General features: G+C 39.4%; 1 protein-coding gene across 10 annotated transcripts in view; it reads right to left on the bottom strand.

Moving 5' to 3' along the window:
* HDAC9 (histone deacetylase 9) overlaps positions 1-22,656 on the bottom strand; it is a 527,149-nt gene that overhangs the window by 245,885 nt on the left and 258,608 nt on the right. For all 10 annotated transcript variants that reach the window (XM_034760576.1, XM_034760577.1, XM_034760572.1 and 7 more), the window contains 2 exons: positions 8,634-8,765; positions 3,455-3,570 (listed from right to left, as the gene is read on the bottom strand). In XM_034760576.1, coding sequence (XP_034616467.1) covers positions 3,455-3,570; positions 8,634-8,765 — 248 coding nt within the window. The remainder of the gene's footprint in view (positions 1-3,454; positions 3,571-8,633; positions 8,766-22,656) is intronic.

Below are 22,656 nucleotides of genomic sequence, written 5' to 3'. Positions count from 1 at the left end.
TGTGCGCGTGTGTGTACATACATATGTAGTGTGCTGGGAGCTATTTTTTTTATCCCTTTAAAGCCAGTTCATTAGGGCCCTGATTCAGCAGACCACTTAAGCACATGCTTTATTTTAAGCACCCAAATCAATCAGAGATCAATTAGACTACTCACATGCTTAAGGTTAACCTGGATTTAAGTGCTTTGCTGCGTAAGGGCCTTGAATACTCTCTGCCTAACTGCACAACACTCAATGCGAGAGAAAAATGACTAAAATTCAAAATAATTTAAAAAATGACAAAATAATGTTTATAAATCCCAAATGTCCAATCCCTCAAGCCTTTCCAGGGCTAGAAGTATATGCTGGATGGCCGCTGGGGAAACTCGGAAGCTCCACTATTCTATAGCATTGAGTTCCTGTTTCTTGTTCTGACAAGTAACAAGATATTGGACTCTACACCCATCTGGAGTGATTATTGTCTATTTGGGTCTTAGGCCAACATAACTGGAGGTGGGGGAAGGGAGAATATTCACATTTTGAGGGACAGGAAACCACTTCCTTAGAAAGTTTATTTTTAAAATAATGCCAGGTGCTTGACATTCCTGAGAGTTTTGGAACGTTGAAAGCAGTCCTGGGGCAACGGATTAGTGGGCAGAGTGCAGGTGAGGCAGTCAATGACGATAAATACAATTTGTCACATGGTTGTCAATTCCACATTCTGGAGGTGTCAGTAGTGACTCCATAATTAAGGTTATGCTAAGATATACACTTGAAACAGGATTAAAATCCTTCTATTTCACTGGGAATTTTGTTTCCAAATAGCACAGTGAGTTTTTGGATGACAATTGAATTTTCCATAATTATTATTATTTATTTATTTATTTATTTATTTTTGGTAAAGTATTTACTAATTTTTACATAGGAAATTTAAAATGAGCCTCTTTTGCAATTTCTTACATGTTGTCTGGTCCTTGAAGCTAAAGGCCCAGGGCCACCACAAACACCCAGATATATGCACCAACCCTTTCGTGCCCCCACTCCATTTCCCCTCCCCATAGTGTCTTACTGGAGATGTTAACCTTTTGCAGTGGAAATCTCACAGACCTGCTCAGGTCTACTAAATAGGGGTTCCACTCTTCAGATCCACAGGAAGCACATTGCCCCCCTAGCTCCATTCCTGCAGGACCTTAAGCTGCAAGTCTCCTCCTCATCTCCTTGCCCTTTGTTTGTAATAGAAACTGGGACATGATGGGAGGGGACAGGGAGAAGGAGAAAGTTCAGGATGCCTTATGAGTGGAGGAAAGAGTAAAGATTTAATATACATTATGGAATCCATGGGAGCTCTCGCTCCATTAATAAAGCTATTAGCCCTTGTGTCTAGCTTGTACGATTTGCTCTTTCATTTTTTAATACATTTGTCAGCAGTTGGAGGGATGCTACGACCAAATATGTCTTACTGGATGTGTTGTGGTGTATGTGTCATATCTGAAAATAAACTAAACACATTATCTCATGAAAGGAATTTCTAAACATACTGCAAGAACATATATTTGAATGTATGTCTCTATTTAATTAACAGAGCAAAACTCAGACCTGGCCAGCTAGTTAAAACTATGATATAAAGCTATTTCACAGCTATGCTATCAACAGATTACAGAATCTCTCATTTGTTTTTAATTCAGTTACTGGAGTACACTGCTACAAAACACCTAGGTTTATTATTTTACTACCTCAGAGAAACATATAGAATCATAGACTATCAGGGTTAGAAGGGACCTCAGGAGGTCATAGAGTCCAACCCCCTGCTCAAAGCAGGACCAATCCCCAAACAGATTTTTGCCCCAGACCCCTAAATGGTCCCCTCAAGGGCTGAACTCACAACCCTGGGTTTAGCAGGCCAATACTCAAACCACTGAGCTATCTCTCCCTCCCCTTGCCACCTTGTAGGAGAACAAACAAATACATAAGAAAAACAGTAAATGTTGTCAATTACTATATATTATTTGGGGAGTTTACGTTACGTATCTGTGGTTTGTTTGCCCACATTAAACAAGATGCAATACACCTGAGGTGTGCATATTGTAAGGCTGTATTTCTTTATTCACAGTTCTGGTGAGCTATGCTTCACTCCTCTGGTTTATGTTTACATTGGGAAACATCATAGCTTCACTGTGCCACTTTACTGACAATGAGTAGTGCCTTATTGTACAAGCATTCCCATGGACATCAATGGGACTATGTAACAGTGTCTCACCACTCCGCCACAGGTATGGCTGCTGCCTCAGTTTCCTCAGAGCCTCCCTTTCACTGTTTAATGAGTTTAGCCCTTTGGCTAAACCAAAATGGTCCTATCCTAGTGTGTAAGCAAAACAAGAAGTCCACAATATAAGTCTGTGACTCTGGGCCTAGCCCTCTTTTTAGGGTCTGTGTAACCCTCCTCTCTTTGAGGAGTATAACCATGCCCCTCTAGCTGACACCTCAGTGCCACAGGGGTGCTTATGCTTTGAGCCTAGAAATCCAAAGAAGGAAGGTGACTACCCACTACACTGCCCACTGCTTCACTTTCCCCTCAAAGCCGCCTCCTATATTTGTCTTGCCCCCACAACCTCTTTCCCTGTATTCTACGGTATGGCTCCCCCTGGGCCATTTTACTCCTCTTCTGGGTGTACCACCACTGGTCTTCAAAACCTGGTCACTGAAAAACCTCCCCAGCTAGCTGTACCCTGCACAGCAAGCAAAAAGGAGATCTTTTATATCCCTGGCCCCTTTCCCAGCATATTTTGTATGAGCCTAGAGTTCCCTTGTCCCTCAGGGAACTACAACTTCCAGAATTCCTCTGTTCTAGGCTGGAACTCAGAACAGGAATGGGTTGGACCTGAGCCAGCATAAATTGTAACAGACTACTTACAGAGCAAGGTACTACTCAGCATGAGTGAGGGCTTGTCTACACATGGAATTATTCTGGACTGTACACACACGGAGTTAATCAGAGATAGTCAATCAGGACTAACTCCACGTGTAGACAAGCCCTAAGGCAGGTAAAATCTAGCCCTACATTTACATGTGTGTGGGAGCATAAAGCATTTTGCTGGAGTATCATTTGCTCCAAATAAAATTCCAAAGCAAAGTACTTTGCAGTATCCAGGATCAGTTGTTTATGTTAATATTTAGAAATGCTAGTGTTATTTCATGGGATTTCATTATTTCTAAGATGCCAATATTCATTATGATATATCAAAACAGTCATTCCACAATGTATCTCAGCACCATCATGTCTCTGCCGTAGACCAGTTTCCACTGCCATCTGAAATACAAGCCAGTTTCTCTTTCACACACAGTTACTGTGACTTCCAGGTGAAGGAAGGAAATCAGAAAGCAACTATGGTCTTTAAAGTGCTGTTTGGAATCTTTCCAGCTCTAAAAAGCTAAGCAATTACCTGGTCAATAAAGGGACTGAGTGTATTATTCTTACCTCAGCTTGAGAATTAGATGGCAAAAGTGAGGTTTCATTTTCTGTCATACTTCCAGTAGGGCCGTTGCTTGGTGAGCTGGGCCCTGTTCCTGGAGAACTGCTACTAACTGACGACTCTGAAAAATGATTAAGCACACATGAATTTATAAGTAACACAGAAATCCAGCTGCGATTATGATGAACAATATATTGCTTATGGCATAGTCTTTCTTTTGTTGAAAAATAGTTTTCCTGTATGAATGGACTTTTTACTGTCTTAAGGATTTTCTCTCAGTCCCAATTTGTCTGCAACCTTAAAAAGATAGATAGTTTCATTCTTTTCCCCTCTCGATCCCTTCTGCACAAAGGGGGAATTTATTACTTGAGTTTCCTGCAAAGATGGCAAGTTACTCAGTGGCAGGCAGAGATGTACAAACAGAACTCCTAATGAGGAAAAAAGAAAGGAAGTACTTTTTATTGCATACTCTTCTGCCTCTGTGAGAGATCAAAATGACAGAAACAGTAGACTTGCAAAGGTCATGATAACATGTCATCAATTCATGAGGCCTACTGTCATTCCCTTGCTGTTTGGGAAGGGCTCCGGAGTATTCAGTTGTGAACTAACCTCTATATGAGTAACCAATAAAAAACAATACACCATTTGCAATACATCTCTGTCAGCAAGGTACGAGGGACTGTTTGTAGCATACAAAATCTTAAAATAGCATTTTGAGGGCTATAATTTACCCAGGCTTGGTGAAAAAACTCCCAGGAGTTTTGGTTAAGACGAAACGTAATATCAGTTTAGGAAATGATACATCTGCTATCGGTGATATATATACCATAGGAAGATATTCTGCACTTGTAAAGGAATGGACTTGATGATCTAGTTGATCTTCATCACATCTAACTGTTATAAATCCTATATTGATGACAAGAGTTTTTGTACAGAACAAGGAAAGAATATAAATAACTAAAATTAGAATTGTATGGTGTTAGCAGAGATAAGAATATTTTATAGAACATCTTTCATACACACTATCTCAAGAAAATTAAAATAATTTAGAGAATTTATTTAATTAGCCAGCTATCAATTTATGGCTATCACCAATTCTTTGCTCTCTTTTTTGGGTCAGTTTATTAGGTCCAGTGGCGTATTATCATCTAGGCCAACAAGGCCTAGGCGTAGGGCAGCAAATTTATAATAGCAGCATTTTTGTAATGGCGGCATCAGTGACGCCGTGATTCTACCAATCATAGCGCATATTGAAACCACCAATGATGGCGCGACGCCATTTAGTAAACATACTTGCAAGAATCCTAAACGTTAATAATAGGACTGGAAGGAAGAAATTAAGCGGTTCTCAAAAAAAATGCTATACAAAAGGAAGAAAGGGAAAATGAAATGATAGCAAAAATGCGCAAAATAGATTCCTTTGTTGTATCACTTAGTGCCGACAGTGAGACAGAAAAGATAGTTGAAAGTAGTAGTGAAGTAAAAAGTGAAAATATTGGTGTTGATATTGAAATTATTGATGTTTAATAAGTTCATATGGGGCCAGGGGCGGCAATTATTTCAGGGCCTACAGGCAGCAAAATCATTAATCCACCACTGGTTAGGTCCCTACTCCTCTTGTCACGGAAGAAAATGGAAGTTTTGCTAGTGACTTAAAGGAACCATTCCTTACTCCCAGCTAGAGTACATTTCTGCAATTCACTATCGCATCAATAAACTAATAATATAAGTCTGGTCAGGAAATATTTTTGCTCAGAAAATGTTTGATCAGCTGTACTTTTAGCCGACTGGGGGCTATGTACAAAGTATGATGGGGGGGAAAATCATAATCAAGTCAATGGCAAACTTGTAAAAAGTGAGTCCTGGGAATATATTTTCAGGTATATAAGCAATCATTGATAATAAGTCAGTGACAGAGTCAGGATTAGAATAGAAATGTCCCAACACCCAGTCATGTACTTTAACCATGACTATAGGTAATGCTCTCTTACTAAAATCATTACTGTTTTACTTTAAACCTCACTTGAAAATATATGTATCACAAAGGAATGGGCCATTCTAGAAATGTAGGGAAAGAGTGTCAGTAAAGAGAGAATCAGCAATAAGCTGCCAACCCTTAGATCCCCAACAAATTCAGCAATTACACTTAACACCAGTGTTTGTGAAATTAATTGGGCATATCTTGGTCAGACAGAAATGTTATGGAAAGCTCTGTATTCAGCTACTAACTGGAGATTAAGAATAGGAGAATGATTTCTTTTACATTTGCACCCATTGGTAATAAACACCGTTCAGGACAGCTCTTCAAACGGCACTTATTGGACAGGGAATTTACCGTAATTTGTTTACACTATGTCATTTCTACATGGTGATGTAAAATCAGTGAGATGCACTGATTTAATTAAACCCTTCCCTGACTAATGGATGCAGATATATATAACCAGCTGAGCAGTAATCAAGCACCCTTATATACACAGGGCCTAAGTCTCATCTCACTGAAACAAGTGTAAACCAGGGGCAATGCCAGTGAAGTCAGTGGAGTTGCACTGGTGTAAAACAAGAGCAAGTGACATCAGAATCAGGCCCAGACATTGTAGATTCTCCTATTCTTTTCAGATTAATGGGCCAGGCCCTGAAAGCATCCTATGTCTGCATGTTCAGGAGTCTGGATGCCAATGTGCTTGCAGAGGGGACAATTCAAAGCAAAGTTCAGCCCTAATTTTGCAAGATAACATATACGATAATGACACACTAACACTAAAACATATATAACCACTTTATGAGCATACATAATATGCAAAAGTAGACTTTATTATCCAAAGATAATTGGCCTCTTCATTTACTTAGTTCAAATGTGTGAAAAGGAATTCAAAGCCAATTTTAATTAACCTAAAATATTTCAATTTACATTTTTTTCCTCTCTGCAACTTTTCTCCCTAAGGTGCAAAACTTTTATGTTATAACTGCTAAAAAATCCCTTCTAATTACTAGCAGCACCATCTGCTATGACTGAAAAATGTGCCAATGAATATTTAAACATGTCTGTAAATACTTCACGTCACATAATACCTTTGTGAGTTCTTAAAATCAAAACCAATTAAGCCTGACATTTTCAAACAAAGGGAACCAGGAGGAGTGGTCAAACATATGATTTCAAAAAGGTTGTGACGAGTTACCCTCATTTCAAGTTCTTTCTTTTGAAAACATCAAACCTCTCACTCATCAAAATTGTTAAGCCAAGCAACACTTCTAAGGAATCAGGTGTCCTCCACCGTGTTTGGAAAAATCATCAAGATGATATTTCTTATTTTGCCCATCTTGTTCAAAATGTTCAGACATTTCTTTAAGCCCTGGGAGATCTCTCACTTCAGAGAAAGCCTAACACAGGGAAAGATATCCCAAAGACTTAGGTTGAATTTCTAGCCTGCACACTCCAAAAGAAACTAAGCTGTCATATCACCCCACTACAAACTAAGCTGGCAGATACATAAGACATAATATTGCCACTGAGGGCTATTGAGTATTACAGAACATTTCCCTCTATTTAAAAAAAAAAAAAAAGTGTACAAGCCCTCTCACACAGCCTGGGAAAACACACAAAGCCAAAAAGCAGGTGGAATTTCAATTATTTCAGTGTAGTTGTATACAGACAAATACATTCCTGTCCAGAAAGCTTCATATGGTTTGTGGGTCCCTACACTTCAGAGGTCCCATAAAGGCCATTCGGTCTAAAGCAGTATCTTCTGGAGACTGAGCTCCAGAGTTCCTTCAATGGTTGCCACTGTACTGCCTGCCTCCCTCCACTAGGGGCTGCTGCTGAGAGCCAAGAGTCCAGTAGAGCGTCCCCTCCAGCACTGTCAGCTGCCAGATACTTCATCATTCTAGCGCTGAGTACATGCAGCTGGCATTTGACAATGGGGAGAGCTGCAGCTGGTTACTTCAGGTTGCAACAGGGGACCAGCCCTCCTCTTGACTTAATGGATGATTGACCATGTGTGCTCAAGACTTGAGTATGCTTTGCATAGTCTTTAGTCAAGCAACTATAGATAAGTTAAATCTGTCTCTATTACCCATGCATTAATTAGAATACTGTTATCCTGCTCCGCTCCTCTTGGTTAGAAGAGCCAAAGAACAAGCGAACACACACACACACAGAGTGTTGCAAATAATGCTCTGTCCTGTTTTAGTTTGAGAGAACATACTTATTCAAGACATTATTTAGGTATGTGCCTGAGTCCCATTGAAGTTAATAGGAATTAAGCATGTGCTTAAGTACTTTGCCGAATCAGGACCTTAAATTGTATTGGCTTCAGAGCTGTTCGCAAGCTTGTTAAACCACTGCTTAGATTTGTTAAAATCTGTGTACTGTTCATTCTCGACATTCCTAAAGGTTTGCTTTTCCTAAGAGATTAATCTGGGTTTAGCATTCCTTTTTTGCTGGGAGTATGATGAGAGCTATTAATTCATTTCTTGTTCCAATTAAAGGGACAGGAATTTTGTTTATATTAAGTATTTTAAATCTATTTTTCTGATAGTGCAACCTTTACATAGTATATATTAGTATTTAAATAGTTTTTTAAATCCTTTTAAAGCATTATATGGGTTTTTTTGTTCCCTTGCTGTCTTTTGGGAGGGGCTTGGACTGCTCCTGCCTCCCTCCTTCCTCTTCCACTCTGTACATACAGATGCCTTTTCAGTTTACATTTCAGCTTTGCTGCTGCTACTACTACTAAACACCCTCTTACAGAGCCTGAGGAAGAGCTTGTACACTCTCCACAGAGCAGTACAGGAGAGTGATGCAAGAGACCAGCAATGAACCAGTGACACTGACTACACAGAAAGTGCTACCAGCCCACACTGGAAATAAACAGGAACAACAGAGAATCTTTTCCCTTCTTATCTCTTTTTATCCCAACAATTCTAGCGGTTCCTTGTTTTTGTACTTACTATTATATGTAAGAAAAAGTGTCCTGATGGAAGTGTGATTTTTAAGTTGACAGTGCCCTTCTCACAAGTGAATAAAGTAAATTATTGTATGCAATTGTACCTTAAGTATTGCTGCTTTTCTGACAGAGAAATCTCTCTCCACACCTATGTTCAATACACAATTATGTTTCCAGTAAACTATATTTCAGGTCTTCTAAGCATAGTAGTTTCAGCAGAATCTCTCCAGTCCTTAATTACCTGTCACTTCAAACAGTCTCTTTTTGAATGAACTGACAACATTTCCATCCTTCCGCCTGAGTAAGGGGCTGCTTCTCCTTTCTGTCACCTTCTGTTTTAACCTGGAACGCACCTTCAAGTTGGGCTCCGAGGCTGGGAATTAAGAGAAGAAAATGGAAAATTTAAAATTAAAAAGCCGTTTCACCAAACAGTGCTTCCACTCATTCAAGTACCCCTCCCTCAGCCCCCAGATGATCAGAGAAGAGAGAGCAATTTAATTACAGCTCCTCAGCACCCTCAAGTGGCCCCAACCCTAAGATGGTGGATGGGAAGAAGTCTGAGGCAGTTGCAAAGCTGCTGCTCCCACTACTGTTACCACTTCATACCTAAGATAGGACCTAAACTCTGAGCAGACCAGAGGGGGAGGAGGAGATTAAAATATGCTCTTCCCAGAAATAGTGCCACTCTAGAAAGCCCCCTTAGCCATCCCCTACCCTAGCCCTGAGCCAACGGTAGGACACAGCAGAGAAAGTAACAGGGAAGACCTTATTTTTATTTACTTTTTTTCTTCTAAGCAAAATCACTGAATCGCTTTGTTTTTTAATTTTCTGTGGTTATTATTCTGCTTGAATGGTATATATGTACTTCATATATTGGGGGGAGATGTTCAAAAGTGCTTGATAGTCTCAGCAGCATAATGCCCATTAAAAGTCAATGAGACCTGTACTCCTAAAACCCTTAAGTTCTTTTGAAATTGCCTCTAAACAGATATGATTCTCCATGTACTTCTCCCTCTCTTTAATTCAATGGAGTATAGACCTACCACACTGTCAAAGCTATTTATAATAAGAGTGGCATTTTGGTAGTTATGTTAAAGAAGAAAAAGAAAGAAATTTCACTAGTCAGCCACTGAGTTTATTTTTGTTTCCAGTCCTCAGCGAAATCCCTGCTATTTCTCTCTCATCCCAGCTGTGCTACAGAGAAAAGTATCTCAACATGAGGATAGACAAAGTTTTCTATAGCAGTTAACAAACAGCAGAAATGTGAGTTATTAATATGCAGTTTTATCATTAAAATTATCCAGAGGCCAAGGAAAGCTTTGTTCTACTACATTCCTACTGTAGGTGAAAACTGGTAACAATATAGTGGGGAATCCCCTTCTGGGTTTAGACTTTGGTCTGATGGTAGACATAGGAAGAAACCTCTGCTGTGGCCTTTTGATTTCTTATAGGCATATAATTTATATCAAAGCCCATTGGGAGAATGTTTCTTAGTGAGCAGTTCTGAGCCCGAAACCTTCAGCAAGTCTGAGCCCGAAACCTTTTCTGAATAACTGCACCAAAACAACTGCATTTATTGCTGTATTCTGAGAAAAGTTATACATGAAAATATAAACTCAGTCTGAAAAGGAAGAAGTAAGATCAAATTCCAGGAATCCTACAAATTATATTTAATGTATTCTGGGCAAGTTCTTCCACCTTTTTCCTTTACTAAATGGACACAGTATTTGAATTTGAATGCTAGAGACAAGGTTTTGTGGTGTTTATTAATTTGTGGCATCTCTAATGTGAAAAAATGTTTCATGTACCCATTTATCTGCTCTTCTAAGTAAGCCTTTATCAAACAGACTGCTAAGGATTAGTGCAGCCACCTGGCAGGTAAATTTAGGGTAGAATTTGTTTGTTTCATTGTCTGGCCATGCATGTTGGCTCATCAATGTCTTAACACATAGAAGGGTTGGAAGTTTTTTTCTCTCTCTCTCTCTCTCTCTCTCTCACGTGCACACCCTATCTCTCCCATGCTTTCTCTCCCATGTGTGTGTGTGCACATGCACGCGCACACACACAGAGTTAGAAATGGAGGAAGAAAAGAAGGGATGAAATCCGGGCTACACTGAAGTCAGTAGAGTTTTGTCATTGACTTCAGTGGGACCTGGATTTCTAATTTCAGCTCTCTTCTCACTTGCACTGTGAACACATTTGTTTCCTGTTGTTCCATTTGCTTCTACAGTGATGAGCACATTAGAAATGCCTGAGATAGATCAATGGGGGTTTCAATTACTTATTATATTTAGCCTGCTCAAAGAGTGGTACAAAATGTTTAATAAACTCAGGACTGGTTGGATTTCCAATGTCTCTAACCAACCTTTGTCATGCCTTTTCCCATGATGCTAAATAGTTCCTGAGAGAACGCTGCCTTCTATGTGGTCTACAGTTTGTGCTGCTTTCAGAGGAACTATATAGCACCCTCATACAAAACTAGAAATCTTTGAGGAAAACTTTAAATTTAACTTTGATTTTACATTTTATCAGTCACTATATGACTCATCCATGGGAAAGCAAATCTGATTTATTTCTTTAGAGAGATACGGTTTTGATACAGAACCGTCAACTTACAAATTAATGTATGATAAGATGACATTGGTGTACTAGGAACATATCTATGTGTGCTCAGACCATGAATCTCATGTAGTTATGATTTGGAAGTAAAGTAACTCATATATTGTGCTGACTCAGTTTGCGGTTAGTGTTCATTCTATTTATAATTCTTCAAATTCCCAAGCTGCAGAAGAAGATTTCCATACCAGTGACTAACTAATGTGATGTAAATCCTCTGGGTCCAGAGAAAGAGCTCTTCAGCATTCATTGGGGAGAAGTTCCACTTGTATATGAATGTATTTCATGCCCAGTCACACTGATTGCCTTTCTATTTTTAACCATGTTGCCATCACACTCTGCATTACAATCAATCACATAAACAGAGAAGACAGTCTTTTATGTGGATATCTGAGTTTATGCGCCAGCCAAGAAGAGAACCCTTACATAAAAGAGGAACATCATTATTTAAATGAAAACAATAAATTTTCAAATGAAGAGGAAGAAAACAACCCAGTTTTTTTAATATTCCAAATAAAAGATAAAAATTAAAGCTTTGAAGAGTATGAGGTTCAGAAATAGACTTTCTTGAATATCCCTTGTGAAATGCAGCAAACTGAGAGCACTATGCCAGACAGGACTCTTGATGATAAGAGGTGAAAACTCAAATTTTAATACAGCAAGAAGAGGATGTTAGGGCTGATGGTTAGAGTATAGGGTTGAGGAAACAGTCCTGGGTTCTAATCCTGGCTGAGACATCAATTTAGTCTGTTACCTTGGAGAAGTCCACAGGGTAAAACCCTAGCCCTGCTGAAGTCATGACAAAATGCTCATTGATGTCAACAGGTCAGGATTTCACCCACAATCTCTACAGGCCTCAGTTTATTCTGGTATCAAATGATTGTAACAACAGGCATCTATCAGCCGTTTTGTAAGCATTAAAGAGATACTGTCAGGTAGTTTAGACTCCAAATATAGGTTTTATTCTTAAAAAAGGTTTATCATAGTTCAATATTAATATAAATGATTTATAGATTTAAAAATTTCATTGTTTAAACTGAGTGAAATGCTAACAAGTAAACTAAAAGCAAAAATAGGGAAAAGTAAATTATATGTTTACATTATTTCACTTCTGGTATTCAAGCTTTTTTATTAGTAATTCATAAGGATTTTTCAAAAATATACTATATAATTTTTAACATTTCATTGTCCCTTTATTTAATTAATGTTTATAAAGTGCTTGGAGATCCTTGGATAAAGATGGTAAAGAAGTATTAAAATTATTCAGTAGTAGGTTTTCAATGAGTATTTGGTATAATGGTTTAACTATTGGTGCTTAGAAGTAATCTTTCCTATGCTCCATCAGTCAAAAAAGACCTTTATGACTCCATATAGTGGTTCACTGACGCATTAAGACTATGATTCAGCATGGTATTTAAGCATGTGCCTAACTTTAAGCACATGACTAGTCCCATTAAGTAAGAGTCTACAGCTAGATTCAGCCTGGCTTGTACAAGATGGCGCAAATTCCACTTTCCTGAACCAGCAGTCGCTTACAAGCCAAGGAGGATGCATCCCTAAATCAGGGCAGGAGGTGTTTCCACAACTGCCCTTCATTGGGGAAGCTATACAGGGATAGGGCAACTGAAGTTTCTCTCAGAGCCTCCATAGCATCCCTGGTGGCAGAGGCAGAAGCGGGATTACGCTGACTAAGAAGCCAGCATAAACCAGAAATGAATCTAGCTCATAGCTTGTAAAGAAATTTGCATCTGGTTCTCAGCTCCATCAAGCTTTTGCATTGCCAGTCAGCACAGCACTTTGAGCTAGATCCACAAAAGGGATTTAGGTGCCCAAATGCCTCTTTAGACATCTAATGTCAACATTTAGGTGCCACTGGTATTCACAAAACCTTCACTGTCTTGCTGCCTAGCCTGTGGGTTCCTAAATTTCTGCCACTAAAGTCCCCTAGGCACCTAAGTTTCTGCAAGTGGGCATGTGCAAAACCACTTAAATTCAGACACTGCTGAGTCATTCGGTGCCTAGCTCATTCCTAAGCGATGGCAGGATTCTCAAACTAGGTATTCTCCTGCCTGTCTCACATGCAGGGCCCAGTCTGGCAGGACTGCTCTGTGCATCCCTTATCCCTCACAAAAGGCAGCTGCGTATGAGACTTTGTGGGGCTGGCTGTGTATTTCCCATTATACCCAACAGCTCAGTGGTTAGAGCACAACCCTGGGATGTGGGAACCTAGATCTGAACTCCCACCCTGCCTGATTTGGAGCAGGAATTTGAACCCAGATCCCAAGTGTGTGTCCTAACAACCATTCTAGTGAATATTTTAGGGTGAGTTTCTCAATCTCTCCCTTTTAAGCTGTTCCACTTGGTATAAATAATTAGCTATTCATTGGAGCAATGACTTGAACTTGCCTTTCCCACATCCCAGATGAGTTCCCCTAACTACTGGGGATATTTAAATAATTATATAAAGTGGAAAAGCTTCAACAAGAGAGATTGAGAGATTTATCTCTGAATACCTAACAGCCTGGTGATTTGGGCACTCTCCTGGGAAGTGGCAGGCCCCCAGAGCAGGGATTTGAAAACAGATCTCCCACATTCCTGGCTAGTTTAGGTGGCTTCCTTGCTGGCTTCTGTGAATCCCTTTCTTAGGTGCCTAACTCTTCCCATACAATGCCTGGAGCCTGGGCACCCCGTTGGGGCTGTGAATTCTACTGGGCAGAAGGGCAGCTAGGAGTTGCAACACCTAACTCCATTTGCGGTTCTAGTCCTTTGTGTCTAGTGTTGCTGGTATCTCCCCAATTTAAGGAAGGGAAAATGTACCATTCAAATTTGCTTTGGATAAAAGGAAGCAAAAAGAAAAGGTTGGCGGTAGACAGTTGGTGGAGTGTCAATGCACTGGAGAATCATTCTGCACATGCAACTCTCATTTGCAATGTGTGTTCAGGTCTAAAATGTTATGGGCCATTTCAGTAATGTTGGCAGTTTAGCATCCCATTGCTATCAGTTTGCTTAGTGTCTACTGAAATGCTGACCATAAGGACCTCATTCGATATTACTTCTCCAATCTACTCTAAATGGACTACACCTAGAAATCACACAACATATCTTTTTAATTTAAACCAGCACATAGGAATTATAGGAAACTCAGAAGGTCAGCTGAGAGCAATAGCAAGAGTGCTCTAGTTCCTTGAGAGAGGTAGGGAGCTCTGCAGAGCTGATGTTTTGGGTCCTAGAGAAAGAAGGGTGGGTTACGTCAGAATAAATTTTTGGAATTTTGAGGTAGGTGTTTGTTGAGTGCCATTGCAGAAGATGATGTTACTACACCTGCTATAGAGCTGTATGAACCATTAGCAAGGAAGCCAGTCGCAATGGGGTGGACTCAACCAAATGGTAGGTTAAGACTTTGTGACGCCCACCCCTTACACCATTTCAAGTTGCTCTCTAGGGCAAGTGGAAATTTCCTTAATGGTTGGGTGAGACATACAATAGTTCACACTTAGGTAGCCAGTGACCTGTAGGGAGACAGTACTGCAGCAAAGAGCAACAATCCTAATGTTGACATTAGAAAGAAAATATGACACCGTACATAAGTACAGATGATTTCACTGAGATCACCCCTCTTACTCAACTGTATGACGTCCCAAGTAGCTCCAGTCTCTCATGAGTAGTGTGATGACATAACACAAGCATGGGAGACAGAAAAGTAATACACTGAAATATGTCACATATTACAGTGTTCTTTAATTACTTGCAATTTACAGATACTGGCATTAAAGAATGCAGTCCAAGGACGGGATCACTCCCCAATGTGCAAACAAGGCTGAGATTTCTTCGCTAGGATTAACTTGACTATTTCTTTAATTAAACATACTCAGATATTTAAGAATCCTGTTGGAGGAATAAAAACACCTAACATTAAAGGGGGAAAGCCTTATAAATGAAGGGTGTTTAACAGATAATAATATACTGCTTTCTGATGGTACCTGGAAAACAGTAGTACTTTTGTATCAGAAAAGTATGTGCCAATTTCAAATCAGCATTTACTGAACCCAGGCAGGAAATGGGGGATGGGATAGGGGGTATAGTGAGCCGGTCCTCATCTTGAGGCTAAAACCATATATAGGAAACCCGAGGAGCAGAAAGTGAGCTTTTGTCAAGGCTTAGGATGGATCTATAGTGAAAGCATTTCCTTTTATTAGCTCATAGGCTGGTTTTAGAAAATCGTAGGGAAGCAGAGGTAGTGACACTAAATTTGGCAATAGTGACTGTTTAATTTTTTTAAAATTCAACAGGCAGCAACTTCTGTACGTTTCCAAGATTTGTTGCATCCTATGTAAGAATGTCAATTTGTTCCCTATAGCTCATGCTAAAATCACTATTCCTGAGTTCATTTAGGGAAATAATGATAAGGAATGTTGTGATGTGTTTAAGTCCACAAAGAGAAATACGACAAAAATAAAGAATTAGCATACTATTTAGTAATTTTAATTGCTGGTTGGTATTTTCTGTTTATTTTCGGTTACAAATGGCCATTTTATTTGGGGGCATGGAGAATCATATTTTAAGTTGATTTGAATATATTATGTGGTATTAACATAATATATTATATTGCATTGACAAAAAAATAAAATTGCTGACATGACTGGTAGTTGTATTACTAATCATTTAAATTGTTTTTAAACTTAAAGTGTTATATCTTAGAAGTGTCAATAAAGGCAATAACATTTTCAAAGGCAGATTTTCAATAAGTAGCATGATGCTTTAGACTGGAGCAATTTACCAGTCAATTATTGAAATAAAAAGGAAACCTTAACATAACACAAGACTGGTTGTAATATACTCTCATCCCTAAAAAAGAGTGGTTTAAAATATATAAATAAAAAGGGGATAACATGTAACTCTGGTCCATTTTATAAAAGTGAAGGTCAGGGAAGATAAATGGACAGTCTTTTAAAAATATATATCATTTTGGATACTGAGAGCCCCCAATTCCTCTCCTAATTCTTTGTTTCCACAGACAGAAGCCTGAGCCTGCATCCTGACTTAGGTATGTTTGTACATCAATATGGGTGGGGCAGCCACAGCAAAACTTGGGGAAACCAAGGCTGCTTAATACAGGGGACTGCTGCTATTTTGAAGAGCAGCAATCTGAAAACTACTGGGAGAAAGCATCTTTGTCCCTTTCTGTCCCCAAAGGATCCGGGGGGAGTCTGGGAAGAACACACATACACACTTCCCCAATAAAGGCAGCCGAGGGAGGAGTACCTGTGCCACGCCAAGAGTCTGTGGCTAAGGCGAGTACCTCATCTCACCTCATCAGCATGCCATTCCAGTGAAGACAGCTGAAGAAAGAGGAGCATATTTGCTCCCCAAGAATCTGGGCAGGCAAGGGTGGAAAGAGGGCTCAGGAGAAACACACACACACACACCTCTGAGGTAGGAGGGACCAGAAGCTCCCAAGTCCTTCCCAATAACCTAGACAGCATAGAGGGCACAAGAGTACCAAACCTCCATTAGCAAGAAGGGTAGCTGATACCATTGTGGGCTCCCTCCCGAAGATTCTGGGATGCCCAGTACCCTTCCAAAGATGGCAGAAAGCTGAGGGAAAGGGGTTCAGAGAGCAGGGTTGCCGGTTTTGAGCTTCCTGCTCCCTCAATGGCTTGCGGGAGAGCTGCCAGTGGCCCTTACTTTAATGGAGGTGTGTGAGGGTCTCAACTTCATCCCAGGATGCACTAGCTTCTGGGAGAGGCATAAATACTCACTGTTCTACTTGGTGGTTTCTGGTTGCTGCTATTTTAAGCTGCCCCAGCCTCTTCAGCCACCTCAGAATATTTGTATTTATTAAAGGCCAAGATGTACCATTTAGTTCTCCCGACCCTTTGATTCTCTAAGTGATCTCTGTGCTTAGAATGTCACTTTCCAACACGATTTGGAAATGGGGAGTTAATTCTTTGGATACTATGGGCATCTCTCATGGCTGGCACTCTGGAAAATGCCAGCACTTTATATTAAAAGTTCACTGGCTCTTTAATTCTGGTATTTTAAAATGCCATTTCAGGTTGAAGTTAGATTTATGAGAGAGAAAGCCATTTGCACTATTTCCTCTAAAGGTTTTCCAAGAACTACACGGAACATCCATTCAGATGGGCCCGACTGTTGGGTGGTCCCAACAAGGCTAGAGCGTCACGTACTGTGGTGAAGGATGAAGATGCTTTATTTTTCTGGCTTGCATCACCTAATCTGTTTTCAGCATACACAGAAACTGTTTCCTGGTCAGCCGTTTGGTTTAAAGGGAATGTTGATCACATGTGAAACCTTTTAGTCCTTTGCTTTATTTTAGTTTTGTAAAAGGTAAAATGCTTTATTTACTCAGGCTAAGGTAAATATCCAACCCCTAAATAAAAAAACAGGGTTAGTGAAACACATGTTAAAAACAGCTAATTAGATTAGTGGGCATATTTCAGCCCTTTAGCTTTCTTCAGGCTATGGAAGCAGATTTAACAAGGTTAGTTGTTTTTCATCTATAGCCTAAAGAAGGTTCAGAACTGAAATCTTCCCTCCAGCCCTTTTGTAAATTTCTACCATGCATTTTAGAATCTCCCTCCCTGTTTTTCTTTGTAGTCTACATATTAATGTAAAACCTGTTTCATTGGCCATCCCAGGAAGCATTAAGCTTGCCTAATGAAGTCTTTGCTAATTTAGGTATATATATTGTATATTGTACCATATCTTCTTGCAGAGAATTAGGTGCCTTTTAAATCTAGGGAGATAGCACAAATGATGAACACTAATTTGGATTCTCTATTGACATTTGGCCTCTTTGTGTCACTTGGGAAGCAAAGGCAACGGATTCTGGTTTCCAGCTGCCAGAAGAAAATTCTCTGGCTATGGGGAGCTCTTGGCATGTATGTATATGCCAGATCTGGGCCCTGCATCTGCCTTGACAAAACTCCCATTGACTTCAATGGGGCCTGGATTTTACCTATAGAGCTTTAATATATATTATGTGGGACGCATAGACCACATTGTGTTTTGGGTTTGCTGGAGTCTTAGGCATGTGCATACCTAGCTCCAGGGCATTAACTGCCATTGCCAAAGCTGAAGCGCTCTTTCTTTCTTCTCCATACCACTCATAATTTCGATATATTTCAGCTCATGGCTTACGTACATTATGTAATTTATGCAATGGAGCCCTTTGTTCACATTACATACAAACTTATGTGAAAGCAACCACTCCGTGTACTGGCCTCCAATAAAAGCCAATTTCAATAAGAACTATGTGCATGAAGTGTTTCCCTGATCAGACCCATAATTTTAGTGTTAGCCTAAAGAAAAGTTTGTTATATTAAGTTATGGTGTGATTCTATGACTTAATGGCTTATCCTAAATTTTCCCTTGGCATCACAGGGAAAGCCAGATTATTTTAAAAGAGGATCCTTTCTGCTATAAGAAACAGAAGAATAAGAGGTAAATAAAAAACCAGTCTTGGAATATGGGGGGGGAGAGAGTCATGAAAACTCCCCACTCCCTTACCCCTCAAATTTAGAAATTTAGGCCCCACTTTAACATTATGGGAGGAAAAAGGTGCAGCAAGTCAATTACCTCTCAGTACACCTGTGTGAGGGACAGCCCTCATTTGGTTAGTTAGGGGTCGGGTCAGGCTCATGGCTGGCAGTACTTCTTGGTTTAGAGAAGATATCCCTGCATTGAATTAGCATCATTCCCACTTCCGCCCCAGTATACCCAACAGTGCTAGCTGAGAAACTACACAAAGCTACACATTCTGTGGATGTAACTAGCTAGTCCCACTCCCCATTGCACTCTCTCCTAACATCCATAGAGTCATTACACTTTACATAAGCAAAATGACCCTCTCCATTGCAGAAGTGCCAGAGCTAATCCCCTTACCCCGGCACTCCAAGGCCACAATTTGACCCTTAGATGCTTGATTTGTAGACTGCAGAATATTCATGCTCACGTCCTCTAGTCCCCACACAAGAAGGAATTATTTAATGTGATGATTAAATCCCAGGGACTTTAATCTAGGAAAAAATCCAACAGTGATAACTCATCTGATGGCAGGCAACAAACTACAACACTGTATTTCGCTAGCCTGCAGAAGCCCAGGATTAAACATCACCACCTTCTTCCCAAATTTAAAAGGACATTAATTTCCTCAGTAGATGAAAGCTCGGGAGGTCTACACTATCTAGGCATACTGCTTAGAGTTGTGCAAAGGTAAGGCAGAATGTCAGCATGTAGGGACTTTGCTATAACAGTACATGATGCCAAGAAAACTAATCACAAAAAGCAATATGTCTTGTTTTCAGCATGGATAACTCTGTTGCAAATTCAGCTCTGGTATAAGAATGTGCAACTCCATTGAAGTCAGTGGAGGCTGAATTTGGCCCTGAATATTTGTTAAACATATGTTTCAATAACTCCTATGATTCTGTAGGTATGAAGGCTGATTTTGTAAAAGGAACTCTCATGTTAATCAAAGGGAGGGGGAGAAAACCACCTGTTTAAACTCTTAATTAGGCATAGATACTGCACATCCACAATGAACTTAATTAAAACAAGTTTACTTTCAGATATGCTCTTTTTGTTCTGGGATATAATTCTAGTCCCCTAAAACTTAATTAGCTAAATATACAATGTAACCTTCCATCTGGTAGAGTAATTTAACTGGAATAATTGTACACCACCATAACTCAATGAGACACTGAGGAAAAGCATTGAAATGCTATTTCCTTTCCTTTGGAAGAGAATTATGTACAATTTCAGCATGCTTTGCATTTCTAACAGTTAAAGCCAACAGGGAGGTATCACTCTCATTTATATTACTTTCCCATGAGAAAATCAACAGCAAAGTATAAAGCTTGTGTCGTTATTCATGAACAACTCTGTAATACTTATTTGGCTTTAGCCAGAACATGTTATTTGGCAGCTAAAACCTTTAATTAGAGTTGTGGGTTTGAACAGATTTTCACTGAAACTATGTTTTGTAGGAGCTTAGAGAAGTATAATCTTTACTAACCAACATATTCTATTTTGGATGGGCTGATATCATGTGACTTCCAGTATTCACCTCTCTCTCTCTCTTTTGTCACTTTTCTATAAGCTTTGATTTGTTTTCCCCAGTTTTCAACTTTTTCCTGCCACTGGTATAGTAGTGGCGAAATCCTGGCTCCATTGAAATCAAGTGGATCTTTGCCATTGACTTTAATGTGGTCAGTATTTCACCCTCATATTTTGACTCTATGGGAACTCTCTTATTTGTAGGGGAGAGATTTCCAAAAGCCCCAAAAAGATTTAGGAGCTCAAGTTTCACTCACCTTCCATGGGATTTGTGCTCTTAAATTCCTAAGGCACTTCGGAAAATCTTCACCTATATGTATGTATTATGTGTTCTATTCTACACCCTTACTCAAGCAAGGTTCCCCTTGGCTTCAAAGGGATCTTTGCCTGAGTAGAGCAAAGGGGCCCAATGTCTTCTGCTTGCTTTTTGATGCAGAGCATGTTCATATGTGAAAGCATTTTTGGAAAGCTTTCTGTGTAACAAAATCTGCATGTATCATATTAAACAATTCACAAATGTAAAATACATAGGGTGCAGTTTTGACTATTTGTTTTCTACTTAGGAAACAAATTAGTGTGAGCTCAGAGAAGAGTAATACATATGTCGACAGGGCTGGGAGGACTGATGTAAGAATAAAGGATTATAAATATATTGCCATTTATACATATGGGTCTTTAGAGATGTGGTAACACAGTTTTCTTTGCGGAGGAACTTACAAATTTAAGGACCTGATCTTGCTGACACTTATGGCTGTGCTAATTTTATTTATGAGAAGTCCAATTGGCACCAGTGGTTATGTGATTAAAGGTAAGCATAAGTGTTGATCCTGCATCAGAGCTTAAATTAGATATCACTCAAAATACATTGTTAGCTGAGAATTCAAGTTTCTCATGTGTATTTCCTATCAACTCAATCACTTAAAATCACCCAAGTTATATCCAAGCCAGCCTCCATTCATAAGACTTACCATCCAATCATCATAAAACTCTGCAGCACTCACAACCCAGAAAATGAAGGAGACAAAGGGAGCATTAAGAAGACAGTAATGGGACTAACTTTGCATAGTTTGGCTAAATGATGACTAATTGGGGACACAATAATCATCTATCCACTAAAGAGGCAGAGGAATTATTTAGTGTAATACAAGGTGATGTAACTACAAGTAATGGGACTAAACTAAGAAAAGAACATTTGCATTAAAATGTACTGGCAGGAGGTGGGGGGGGGAGCATCCTGAAAGTGAGCTAGAATAGTCATTTAAAGGGAACCCTTTTGTTTGACACATTGAAAAGTAGAGTGTACAAATAAAATACATTACAAAGAATCATCGGCAGACAGGGGGATGAACGAAGGGTTTCATCCTGCTGGACTTTAAGTATGGATCAAATCCTAATAGGGCAGGTCCTTTCTGTGATGCTGTCTTTAGGTTTATTTTATCATATTGCTATTTTTGTGTTAGATCATTTTGCAGTGATCTACTTTTTACTCAGACTAAACTGCAGAAATACAACATTTACAACTCTAACTCAGGTAGCTACAGAACATTAATAGTACCAAGTAGATTGCAACAGTATTATATTTCTTCAGAGCTATTGGGCTCCAGTACAAATTGATTGCAACTTTCCTCTAGCCTGTTCATTATATAAATCCGGAAGAAGCTGTTAACATCAGTTTGCTTCAGATTCATTCTTTAATCAAAAATGAAAGTCTCCTCTGTTTCTCAAACCTATTATTACTAATTATGCCCTCCAAACTTATCAATAGAGACTTTAACAAGGCTAAAAATTCCACCTAGTAATTAGCTGTTACAGGAGAAGAAGAGTCTTGAAGCAAATGGCCCGGGAATCAGGAGATTTGACTTTTATTCCCAGCTCTGCCAAAGACTTCCTGTGTCTCCTTGGGCAAATCAGCTAGGGCAAAATTCTCAAGAGTGTCTACTAAATTTGGCAACCAGTTTTGGGAAGCCCTGGACTGTCAGCACCTCAAAGTCAGATCACAAATAAGGAGAAGTATATTTTCTCTGCTGTATTTTCACTGTTTTAAAAACAAATATGCCCTTGCCATTTAATAACGGTGTACGCTGTCCTAACCTCTAAAAGTTTATGTATATGCCCAAAGAACCCGAAAATAACTCCCTTCTGGAAATCTGGTAATTGAAGATTTGGGCCCTTTCTAGACTTTTTAAATGGAAAATTTGCAATTAGGAGACCCAGAAGAAACCTACAGATACAGTCTTTTCATATACTATTACTTCACAGGGGGGTGTTTTCCTAGAAAATGTAGACAGAGGCAGAATGAGGTGGGGGTGTGGATTAGGAAGGCGAGGAAGAGAAAGACTTTCTCACACGAAATGTTTTTCTTCTCAATTGCAGTCACTCCTGCAGATTAATGAATCCATAAGCATAGAAGAAACCACAGTAAGGAATAAGTTTCATTACTTTCTTAAAAAATACATTTGCTGAGTTGTGATACAAGAATCTTCTACCCCACCACAATAAAGCCAGGTTACCTGCTAAGACTGTGTTGTTAGTATGCTGCCTAATCAGGCTAGTCCAGTGTGGTCCCTTTG

Source organism: Trachemys scripta, chromosome 2 (genome assembly GCF_013100865.1).
Source record: "Trachemys scripta elegans isolate TJP31775 chromosome 2, CAS_Tse_1.0, whole genome shotgun sequence".
NCBI classification, from domain to species: Eukaryota; Metazoa; Chordata; order Testudines; family Emydidae; genus Trachemys; species Trachemys scripta.
This window is presented reverse-complemented; position numbering and strand designations above follow the sequence as displayed.